The sequence below is a fragment of the Bos indicus genome, chromosome 1, assembly GCF_029378745.1.
Source record: "Bos indicus isolate NIAB-ARS_2022 breed Sahiwal x Tharparkar chromosome 1, NIAB-ARS_B.indTharparkar_mat_pri_1.0, whole genome shotgun sequence".
Lineage (NCBI taxonomy): Eukaryota > Metazoa > Chordata > Mammalia > Artiodactyla > Bovidae > Bos > Bos indicus.
In genome coordinates this window covers 112,193,898-112,205,284 of record NC_091760.1, presented here as the reverse complement: position 1 = coordinate 112,205,284, position 11,387 = coordinate 112,193,898, and the positions used below count along the sequence as shown (strand labels likewise).

The window sequence follows — 11,387 nt, the reverse complement described above, 5'->3', positions numbered from 1 at the left end:
TCTAAAGGTTGTGCCCTGCCCTTTTCAGTCCTGTTTCAGATTCAAGCTCTGGATGTAGAGCTTGTTACTAGGAAAATGTAGGAATTCAAAAACAGCAAGCTCTTGGTTACAAATTAAGCCCATAATATATGTGAAACTGAGATCCCTTAAAACCAGGTTCCCCTGTCAAATTTATGATTAACCTCTCTATCCACAACTTGATTCCCTTTCTTGTCCCACTCCTGATCCCCCTCAAGATTGAGGAGTATTAAAGAAAAAGGGGGGATTGAAACTGAGCAGCATCCTGGGGGCCCTCCCAAGTATAGTACAAAGTCCCTTCGTGTCCCCAGTTCTTTTTTGTAGAAAAAAAACAAAAAGGCTTTGTCCTCCTAGACCTTCCCTGAATTCCAAAGAGCAGACTGGAGCAGTTACTAATCAAGGAAGTGAAGGAAACAAAGGAAAATCAGTCAATAAACAATGTTTAGCGATAAAGCTGTCTTAGGTAACAATCTGACACATATTTTCAGTTGTTCTGCAGGACCTAAGACCCCTACCAAGGCAGAGGATTGTGATTACCTTTTGAGCACAAGAAGTAGACCCCAGACTGGTGGAACCAGAAAGCTGATGATCCAGATTCCTGAAAACATCTGTTACCACCAACCAATCAGAAGAAAGTCATGTACCCTGCAGCTCTCACCCTAAATGTTGCCTTTAATAATCTTCCCCTGAAAACCATGAAGTTCAGGTTCTTTGAGGACGGTGGTGGTGGTTTAGTCCCTAAGTGGTGTCCGACTCTTGGTGACCCCATGGACTGTAGCCTGCCAGGCTTCTCTGTCCATGGGATTTTCCAGCAAGAATACTGGAGTGGGTTGCCATTTCCTTCTCTAGGCTTTGAGCATGAGGTTCCTGTTTTCTTTGGGTGGCTTCTGCAATAAACGCTGTACTTTCCTTTACCATAACTCAGTGTTATAAATTGCCCCTACTGTGTGGTAGGTGAGTAGCCCCAAGTTCAGTTCAGTAACACATGTACAAGTGTTATAATGCCTATTGCCAGAACTCTAAACTCATGGACATTATAAAAGGTGATTTTGATATATGAAAACAGCTTAAAGTCCTAAATTTTAAAATTCCATGTAAAGTGTTATCATCAATTATACAAACCTGAAGAGCTTCATTTTCTTCACCCTTACTGTGAGCTATTTTCTGAGTTACCATGTTTCATTCTTATATTTTCAGTTTTTAATATATGAACACTCCAACAGCAGTGTTATTCACAATAGCCAATATGTGGAAGCAACCCAAATGCCCATGGACAGTTATATGGATAAACAATAATACATATATATTTTTCATATAAAATAGAATTTTATTCAGTCTTAAAAAGGAAGGAAATTCTGTCAAATGCTATAACACGGTTGAAACTTGAAGACATTATGCTAAGTGAAATAAGCTGGTCACAAAAAGACAAATACTGTATGATTTCACTTATATGAGGTATTTAAAGTAGTCACATTCATAGAAACAAAAAATGCAATGGTGGTTATCAGAGGCTGAGAGGAGGAAGAAATGGGATGTTGGTTTTTGCAGAATGAAAAGGTTATGGAGGTCTCTCTGTTGCACAACAATGTGAATATACTTAGCACTACTGAACTGTACATTTAAAGATGGTTAAGAAGGTAAATTTTATGTTTTATATTTTTTTAAAACCACTCTGCTGTGGTTAGTCACTCAGTTGTGTCCAACTCTCTGTGACCCCACAGACTGTAGCCTGCCAGGCTCCTCTGTCCATGGGGATTCTCCAGGCAAGAATTCTGGAGTGGGTTGCCATGCCCTCCTCCAAGGGATCTTCCCAATCCAGGGACTGAAGCCAGGTCTCCTGCATGGCAGGCTGATCCTTTATCATCTGAGCCACCAGGGAAGCCCAAGAATACTAGAGCGGGTAGCCTATCCCTTTTCCAGGAGAAATTCCCGACTGAAGAATAGAACACAGGTCTCCTGCATTGCAGGCAGATTCTTTACCAGCTAAACATTCTTTACCAGCCAAGGATTCTTTACCAGTTGAGCTACCTGGGAAGCCCTTTAAAACCACAAATAAATACATAAACAAAGGCTTAACAGGTGGTTCAGTGGTAAAGGATCTGCCTGCCAATACAGGAGACATGGGTTCCATCCCTGAGTGGGGAAGATCCCCTGGAGGAGGAAATGGCAACTTACTCTAGTATTCCTGCCAAGATAACCTCATGGACAAAGGCACCTGGTGGGCTAGTCGCAAAGAGTTGGACACTACTGAGCAACTGAGGCACTATGCATGCACACAAATATATAAGCACTCAGTGAATTTGTGCCGTGAATTTTGTTGAGGATAACCAATTTTTTAAAAATCCACCAAAATCATGGCACTGCAAACAGCTGAAAGAAACAGTGGTAACAGGGCCATTGCTCTGTTTAAAAAGTACCAAGTGATATGTGGGTTTTGAAGATTGTCTTGCAGTGTCTATTTTGAATGTTTAATAAACAATAAAAGATTACAGCTAGCTGACCTGGTTTGAATCTCAGTTCTGTGGTTTACTGGCTGTATAACCTTAGTCTGTCTCTGTTTTCTCAGTCATAAAAGGGCAACAAGCTGATGATAATAGTATCCATCTCCTAGGACTGTTATGAGGATTAAATGAGTTGATATATACAAGAAATTTAGAACAGTGCTTTGGCATATAAAGTGCTATGTAAGATTTACTACTACTGCTGTCAACCACAAATCGGCACTTGCCATCTACCTCTGTAATATTTAAGTCACATGCTGCTGGGAAGGGGCGGTGGCGAAAACTGGCAGCACAGGTCTTCAGATAGATATTTTCACGAGCCAATTTTATGAGTCCAATTCTTTCATCATCTCATATATACAAAGGCACTAACATCCTTCAAGGTGATGACTTTTCCTCATGACTAAAAGCTTCACAACACTAGCAGAAACCATCTGAAAAAATATATGCTTGATGACATGTATTCCCTGTTCACCAAAATCACAAATACACTGACCTTCCCCCCGTCTCTTTGGGACAGTTTCTTAGAGCTGCCTGAGGTGCTGTCTTCTGGCGCTGAAGTCCTCATTTTGCTTCAAATAAAACTTAACTCGCAACTCTTATGTTGCGCATTTTTTCTAAGTTGATACTACTGTTGTTACAGGTTTTCTTCATTAGCAGTTTTAAAAACTTTTCAAAGGCAAAAGTTGTATTCCTCCTTTTCCTAGAGATGAAGAAGAGACAGGATTTGGCGGAATCAATTCTCACCAGGAGACTGTCAGTTCAACTCTAAGAGAAAGGGACGAAAATTTGAGAGAATAGTTGAGACAAAGAGCACGGCAGGGGTAATTAATAAAAATATAGTTATAATAATAGCATTCAAAGATTTGCTTTAATAAAACGTGACATTCAAAAATATGCCTGTATCAAATGTGGGTGGTTATTTCATTACACCGTCATCTGTTGCTTCATGAAAAGATTAATTGTAAGATTTTTAAACAATAAATTTTAAGGAGTATTTTATTTTTTCATTTATTATTTTAAACTTATAGCAAAGTTGCAATAACAGTACAAAGAGCTCCTGTAAACCATTCACTTGGAGTATTCAAGGTTTGCCAACTGACCCAGTAATACCCTATAGCAAAAGATTTCAATCTAGCTGTGTATATTTCACTCAGCTGTCATGTCTCTTTATTTTCCTTCAACCTAGAACAGTTCCTCAGACTGACCTTCATTTTCTAAGATCACTAGCTGATTATATTTTCCAAGCATTGTACCACATTTGCAGTTCTCATGTTCTTCCAGAACCTGGAAGAGCCTTTCGACTTATTCTATGAATACAGTGCAGAGAAATAAACTGTAACTTTCAAGGCTAGACAGAAAAGGTCACACAGCTTCTACTTGGCTCTCACCAGTTCTTTCTGTCTCTGTGTGTGTCTCTTTCACACACACTCATACTCCCTGGAAATCCTGAGCTGACTCATAGGAAATCCAGGTACCATGAACTGTGGTAATGGGGAGATCACAGAGAGAGAGAGAGAGATGCCAGATGGGCTGTAACTGTCCTGGCTCTCAGTTATTTGAGTCTCTCAGTTTAGGTGTTAGAGATGTGTGAAAGCCTTCACATGGTTCTAGCTCCCGGCCTTTGACCACCTTCTTGCCTGGAGAATCCCAGGGATGGGGGAGCCTGGTGGGGTGCCGTCTATGTGGTCGCACAGAATCGGACATGACTGAAGTGACTTAGCAGCAGCAGCAGCAGCTGAGGTCCAGTGGAGCTGCGGACATATTAGGGCAGACAAGAGCTGCTCCTGCTGAATGTGAAAAGTGAAAGTGTTAGTCCCTCAGTCGTGTCCGATTCTTTGCGACCCCAAAGACTGCAGCTCCCCAAAGGAGCCCGCCAGGCTCCTCTGTCCATGGGATTCTCCAGGCAAGAATACTGGAGTGGGCTGCCATTCCCTTCTCCAGGGGACCTTCCCAACCCAGGGATCTAACCCATTTCTCCTGCATGGCAGGCAGATTCTTTACCGTTTGAGCCACTTACCCTGCCCAAACCGTAATAAAGTAAATGTTATTTTAAACCATGCTGCAGTCCATGGGGGTGCAAAGAGTTGGATAGGACTGAGCGACTGAACAACAGCAACAGACAATGTTATTTTTTTCAGGTTTTCGGCAAATTTAATACATGTGTCTCAAAAGTCAATGGTGAGGGTAGTCAATAAAATAAAAACAGGCTCATGGGGAGAGGGCCATGGGCACACACAGGGAAGGGCAATGAGTAGGCGAGTTAGCTGGAGCAGGGGGCTGCCCTTCCTTGGCCATTACATCTCATCCAAACCGTAGTCCTCTTCAGGGAAGTCCCCCAATGTCATGACTGATGGCTTGACGAAGGCGCCTACTTGGCCTGGCATTCAAAGTAGTGTTTTCTATTCACGCTGCCATCGTTTTTCCCTAGTGGTTCATCATAGTGGACACCAATCCAGTAGCCAGGTTTGAAATCTGTCAGTCCTACCTACATGACAGTGCCCCTGCGAGGGGGCTGCCCAGGTGTCTGCACCTCACAGTGGCTGCCCACAGGGATGGTGCTGGCCTGGGCTGCCTCCTCAATAAGGTGCTGGGAGTTCTCGGCCTCTTGCTGGGCCCGCTCTTCTTCATTGAATCAACCTAGCTTGTTGCACTTCAGGAAGGAGCGGATTGCGTCTTGCCTCTGTTCATAGGCTTCTTGTGAGATCTCGTATTTCTCCACCTTGGATATGTCCTCATACTCCCCAAGGCAGGCACCGCTGTGGTCAATGACATGGATGCGACAGCTGTCGTCTATGGGGTAGGAGCCCAGCAACGCATCATCCTGATCCAGCTTGCAGTAGAACTTGTCGTCAGGTCCATACAGCTCCAATTCCATGCAAGAAGCAGGGCTGCCCACAACAAGCTGTAGTTTACACTCTGCAACCTGGGTTCATTTCTGGCCCCTTTCCTGCGTTGTGGAAGACCCTCCATTTTTTCTTGGTCCCACCCCCAGACAATGTTATTTTAAACCATTAGATTTTAGGGTATTTGTTGCAAAGCAAAGGTAATGGACCAATGATAGACCTGTTAGTTTTTGAAATGTGCCTCCATTTGGTTTTGCCTGATGTTTACTCACCCTTAGGTAACACATTTTAGGCAAACACTACTGAAGTAATACTATGGTTGGCTTACTGCAGCCATCACATGATACACATTGATTTTTCCACTACTGTTGATGCTAACTTCTATCACTTGAGAAAGGAAGTTCCTCAAGTTTCTCCACTGTAAAGTTACTATTTTCCTTGTATAATTATTGAGACAATGTAAATAAAACCTGTTCTTAATCCTGCATTTTCATCCATGAATTTTACCATCCAGTGATGTTGCTTGTCTGAATCTATTATTTCTATGATGTTTGCCAAATGATGATTTTTTCTAAATTTAATTTTTATTTTACGTTGGTGGATACTTGATTTACAATGTTGTGTTAGTTTCAGGTGGATAGCAAAGTGATTCAGTTATACATATATCCACATATTTCAGATTCTTTTCCCATATAGGTTATTACAGAATATTGTGTAGAATTCCCTATACAGTCGGTTCATGTTGACTATTTTATATATAGTAGAGTGTACAAATAATGATTTTCTAACTCAATCCTTTGAATTTTACTAGTTGACATTATATTTAAGAAAGTATTTTTTTCCATTTACTCATTCATTTATCTATATCATTATAGATTGATGGATTCTTAATTTATTCAGAGAATATACTCTGTTTATCATTACTATTTCAGTATACTGCTCCAGATTTGGCCAGTAAAATTCTTTCTAAGTGAATTCTGTATCCCTCTGAAATGTTCCTATCATTCTCTGAGCACTTCCTAACTTTCTTGCACAAAAAGATATTCCTTGTCACTTTATGCCTGCCTCCATCCTGAAATTAGCTATTTCTCCAAGAAGTCCTGATTCCTCTTGCTGGAGACTGCTATTTAGAAACCAGTCTGGGTGTTAGGTTTGCTTGTTGCTACTGGGTTGATATCGTTTCTAGGGCTTTTCTGTGGACAGAAACAAGTGAATGGTAAACATTGTAGAGGGTGGTGAGTAATAATGAAGGACAAAGGGTTACCGGAGCAAAACAGAGGACGAGATATCTAACTCAAAACTTCAGAGTTGTGGGGAGGGGACAGAAATATTCTAGACAAGAGATATTTATGTGCAAAAGGCCCAAGTCAAGAGAGAATGTGTCACATTTAAGGAATGAAGGCAGTTTAATATGGCTAGAGAGTAGAGTGAGAGGGGCAGCGATCAGAGCAGGCTATAAAGTGAATAGGAACTGGCCAAGTCTCCAAGTACCAAGCAAGAAATGCTAGAAGTCTGGAGTTTATCCCAAGAGCAATGGGGAGCTATTAAGATTTTGGACAAAGGATTTATGACCAGATTTAGAACAGCTGTTTCCAGAATTTTTTTTTTTAAACTCACAAACTGCCAACATTATTTGGATTACAGAGAAAGCAAAGGAATTCCAGAAAAACATCTACTACTGCTTCACTGACTACACTAAAACCTTTGACTGTGTCAATCACAACAAACTGTGGAAAATTCTTAAAGAGATGGGAATACCAGACCACCTTACCTGCCTCTTGAGAAACCTGTGTGCAGGTCAAGAAGCAATGGTTAGAACTAGACATGGAACAACTGACTGGTTCCAAATTGGGAAAGGACTACCACGAGGCTGTATACTGTCACCCTGCTTATTTGACTTATATGGAGAAGTACATCATGTGAAATGCTGGGCTGGATGAGTCACAAGCTGCAATCAAGATCGCTGGGAGAAATATCAACAATCTCAGATATGCATATGATACCACTCTAATGGCAGAAAGTGAAGAGGAAGTAAAAAGCCTCTTGATGAGGGTGAAAGTGGAGAGTGGAGAAGCTGGCTTGAAACTCAACATTGGGAAGAATAAGATCATGGCATCCAGTCCCATAACTTCACAGCAGATAGAGGGGGAAAAGTGGAAGTAGTGACAGATTTTATTTTCTTGGGCTCCAGAATCGCTGTGGACGGTGACTGCAGCTGTGAAATTAAGGGACGCTTGCTCCTTGGAGGGAAAGCTGTGACAGACCTGGATTGCGTATTAAAAAGCAGAGATGACTTTGCCGACAAAGGTCCGTCTAGTCAAAGCTATAGTTTTTCCAGTAGTCATAAGGATGTGAGAGCTGGACACAAAGAAGGCTGAGTGCCAAAGAAGGCTGAGTGCTTTCTAACTATGGAGACGACTCTTGAGAGTCCCTTGGACTGCAAGGAGATCAAACTAGTCTATCTTAAAGGAAATCAACCCTGAATATTCATTGGAAGGACTGATGCTGAAGTTGAAGCTCCAATGCTTTGGCCATCTGATTTGAAGAGCTGACTCACTGGAAAAGACCTTGATGCTGGGAAAGACTGAAGGCAGAAGGAGAAGGTAGGGTGGTGCAGAGGGTGAGATGCTTCGATGGTATTACTAACTCAATGGACATAAATTTGATCAAATTCCATGCTATAGTTCATGGGGTTGCAAAGAGTCAGACGTGATTTAGTGACTCAACAACAACCATCCTAAAAGGGTTTTGAAAACCTATGTACTTCCTTCCACATTTTAAGCTTACACCTAATATTCTTCATAAACTTAAGAGTTAATTTTTTTATTAATAGGTTTAAAAATATTAAATATTTGAAAGATGAAGTGAAATGACCATGGATTATACCTGAAATAAATATTTTATGATACTCACCAGATCTGAAAAGTCATATAAATTTTCTCTCTGTGGATTTTCTGAAATGTTTCTTTTAAAATGTGTTGGTTCCAGCAGGAGGGAGGCTCAGGAGGGTGGGTATATATGTATACTTATGGCTGACTCACGTTCTTGTATAGCAGGAAACAAACAGCATTGTAAAGCAATTAGCCTCCAATTAAAAATAAAATTAAGAAAACTCAAATACAAAAAATGTGTTGGCCCCAAAAACAACACAATTACATTTGTAAGAATCAGCATCTCTAATCTATGTTACCTAAGTTGTTCTGAATTCAGGGCAATCTTCACTCTTAACCTTAATAATCACGTAACAGTATGATAGGACCAGTAACAGAAGGAAGACATTATAGGTTTGAGATACCTCAATTAATCATTAAAAGACTTTCATTTCGGCCAAAAATGGAGTAAGGAACTGGATGTGCCCTTCTGGGAACAACAAAATGTATGCAACAATGGTTTCAAGATACTGGGTATTGAGCAACAAAGGACAGTGATCTCTGAGAGACAGGGCACAAAAGAGATGAGCCCTTAACTGCCCCAGCTTACTGCCTTGAAAATCTCCAGATTAAAGAAATAAAGTTAACCATATCAATAAACATTTAACTGTAAATGATACAAACACTCGAATTAAAGCAAGACCCAATTATATGCTGTCTACAAGAAACACTTCTTAAGCATAAAGACATGAACAGTATAAACAGTTGCAAAAAATATATCATGCCAAGAACCAATCAAGAAAGCAAAGTTCAATATTTTAATACTGGAGAAAGTAAATGTCAGCATGAAGAATATTACTAGGGATCTAAAAAATATCATCCTATAACTATAAAGGGATCAATAACAACCCTAAACATTTATGGGGCTTTCGTGGCTCAGATGGTTAAAAATCTGCATGCTATGCAGGAGGCTGGGGTTCGATCCCTGGATCTGGAAGATCCCCTGGAGACAGGAACGGCTACCCACTCTAGTATTCTTGCCTGGAAAATCCCACTGACAGAAGAGACTGGTGGTCTACAGTCCATGGGGTCACAAAGAGTCGGACATGACTGAAGTAACTTAGCACGCATGCAAACATTTATGACCCTAAAAACAGAACTTCAAAGTACACAAAGCAAAAACTGATAGAACTGTAAGAATCTGATAAAATCACAGTTATGTTTGGAAATGTTAGTGTCCTTCTTTCAATACTTGATAGAACAAATGAACAGAAAACTAGCAAGAATAGTCTTGAACAAAGCAGTGTTTTGGACTTGAGTTTAGGACCCACTATGACATTGAACATCTAACTGGGGGTATACACTATAATAGGGACCTGGGGCTCAGAAGAGAGAGCTGTCATGATAGAGTCTATCAAAGTGTTTTTAAGCAAGTCTGTGTTTTTAAATAAGTGCCCTAGGGAAAACAGGTGAGCAGTAAGATGAGAAGAGGGCTAGGAATGGAAATACTGAAGAAAACCAATACTTAAGTTTCCTTCTGTAGGAAAGATACAGGAAGAGCGACAAGAAAAGGTGATGGAGAACAATCATGGAGGTGAAAAGACATCTCTGTGGTGCCTTGTAAGGAAATCCATTTTCAAGGAGGAAGGGGTGAACAGAGTCAAAAGTTGCAGAAGACTTAAGCTATAAGGATTTTAGTACATGCTGATGTTCTTAGCCATAAGCACAAGTGACCACTAGAATATATTTAAACTAGGCATTATCTAATACCAGTGAGGTTTAACCAATCCTTATTGCCAGCACATCACATTCCATTCCACTCCAGGTGGATGTTGATGCACTGCTCCTATTGGTTATGACACTGTTCCCTGGTTTGTTTACTCAGACCTATCAACAGAACACAATCTCCATGGCTTTAGACAGTTCAAGTATCCATTTTTCTCCTCAAAAAAAGGTAAATAAAATTCTTTCTTTGAGTCTGAGGTCTAGGAAGGTCTTGGGCCTTTTGTTCATGTAAATGTTTTACTAACAACTGGTCTATTCTTTCCCAGATCAGGAGCCTCTTGAGGGAGTAGCACATAATCTCAATGAGCCTCAATTTCCTTATTAGTAAAAGTGTATAAGAACATCAATCTTACTGTACTACTTCCATGGGATTAGTTAGAATAAAACGAGATTTTGGAAGTTTGGGCTGTCTTACTCTAGCCCTTTAATACCTGGACTAGAGTTTGACAGATAGCATGAGCTCAGCAAATGTTGCCTGTATTATAAATGACTAAATATTTGTTAAAGGGCTTTGTAAACTAAAGCTGTTGCAAGTGTTATTATTTATTCACCAATCCTGATTTAGACCCCTAGGTGACCAAATTCAAGCAACTATAATACCTTGCATTGATGGATGCCATGGAGTAGCTGGAAAGACTGCTCCCTCTTCCCCACAAAATATCCAAATAAAAATAAAAACACTGCTGTGCAAACAGAGCTCCTGTCCTCGGGTTCAGTTTTCCATCAGACTGCCGCTCCCAAACCCCTTCCTTTTGAAAATTCTGCACCCGATGTAGAACTTCTGAGGGACCTAAGTGATCAAATATCACTTTTAAGCCCACGGCTGTCACCACGAAACTCTTCAAAGCAGCTTTGGCTTCCTCCATGGGCCGCAACCTGAGATGAGGCCGCACCACCCGGTAAGCGTTCCCCAGAGACCCAGCTTCTCTGGAGGCCTCCTTCTCAGGGCCACAAGTTTCTCACAGCCGTCCAAGGCTGCAGGCCGGCAGGCAAACAGCAAGCGGACTGCGGCTTGGGTTTCCATCCAAGGCCGGCTTTAGCGGCTGGGGGTGGGGTAAAGCGCCACACGCCCTCGAAGCCGAGCCGGCTGCGGGGTGCGGAGGCGGGACAGGGGCAGCTAAGCTAGTTGCCGCCGGCTCCTCCTTCCAAGGGCGGGCCAGAGCGGGGTGCGGGCGGGGCTATGAGCCGCAGGCCCCGCCTCCCTTTGGGAGGGCAGGCTGGAGATCCGTGGGTTTCTTTTCCTGGAGGCGGGCCTCGGCGGTGGGGACTGATCTGGAGGCGGGGCCGGACGCCGAAGTCCCCTCCTCCAGAGGCGGGCTTATTCGGTGGCTGCCGCGGCAGCTGCGGGTGTCCGCCGCTCGGCAGCC

General features: G+C 41.9%; 1 protein-coding gene, 1 long non-coding RNA gene and 1 pseudogene across 2 annotated transcripts in view; 1 reads left to right on the top strand and 2 right to left on the bottom strand.

The window, feature by feature from the left end:
- Positions 1–1,324: 1,324 nt before the first annotated feature.
- Positions 1,325–6,237, bottom strand: LOC139184068 (tubulin-folding cofactor B pseudogene; annotated as a pseudogene).
- Positions 1,325–11,263, bottom strand: LOC139184071 (uncharacterized). The gene is made up of 2 exons (XR_011567504.1): positions 10,621–11,263; positions 1,325–3,287 (listed from the first exon to the last, which is right to left on the bottom strand). It is a non-coding gene; the product is annotated as an uncharacterized lncRNA (long non-coding RNA).
- GMPS (guanine monophosphate synthase) overlaps positions 10,131–11,387 on the top strand; it is a 72,022-nt gene continuing 70,765 nt past the window's right edge. Inside the window, exon 1 of the mRNA XM_070792694.1 lies at positions 10,131–10,189. Coding sequence (XP_070648795.1) covers positions 10,145–10,189 — 45 coding nt within the window. The 5' untranslated portion in view covers positions 10,131–10,144. The remainder of the gene's footprint in view (positions 10,190–11,387) is intronic.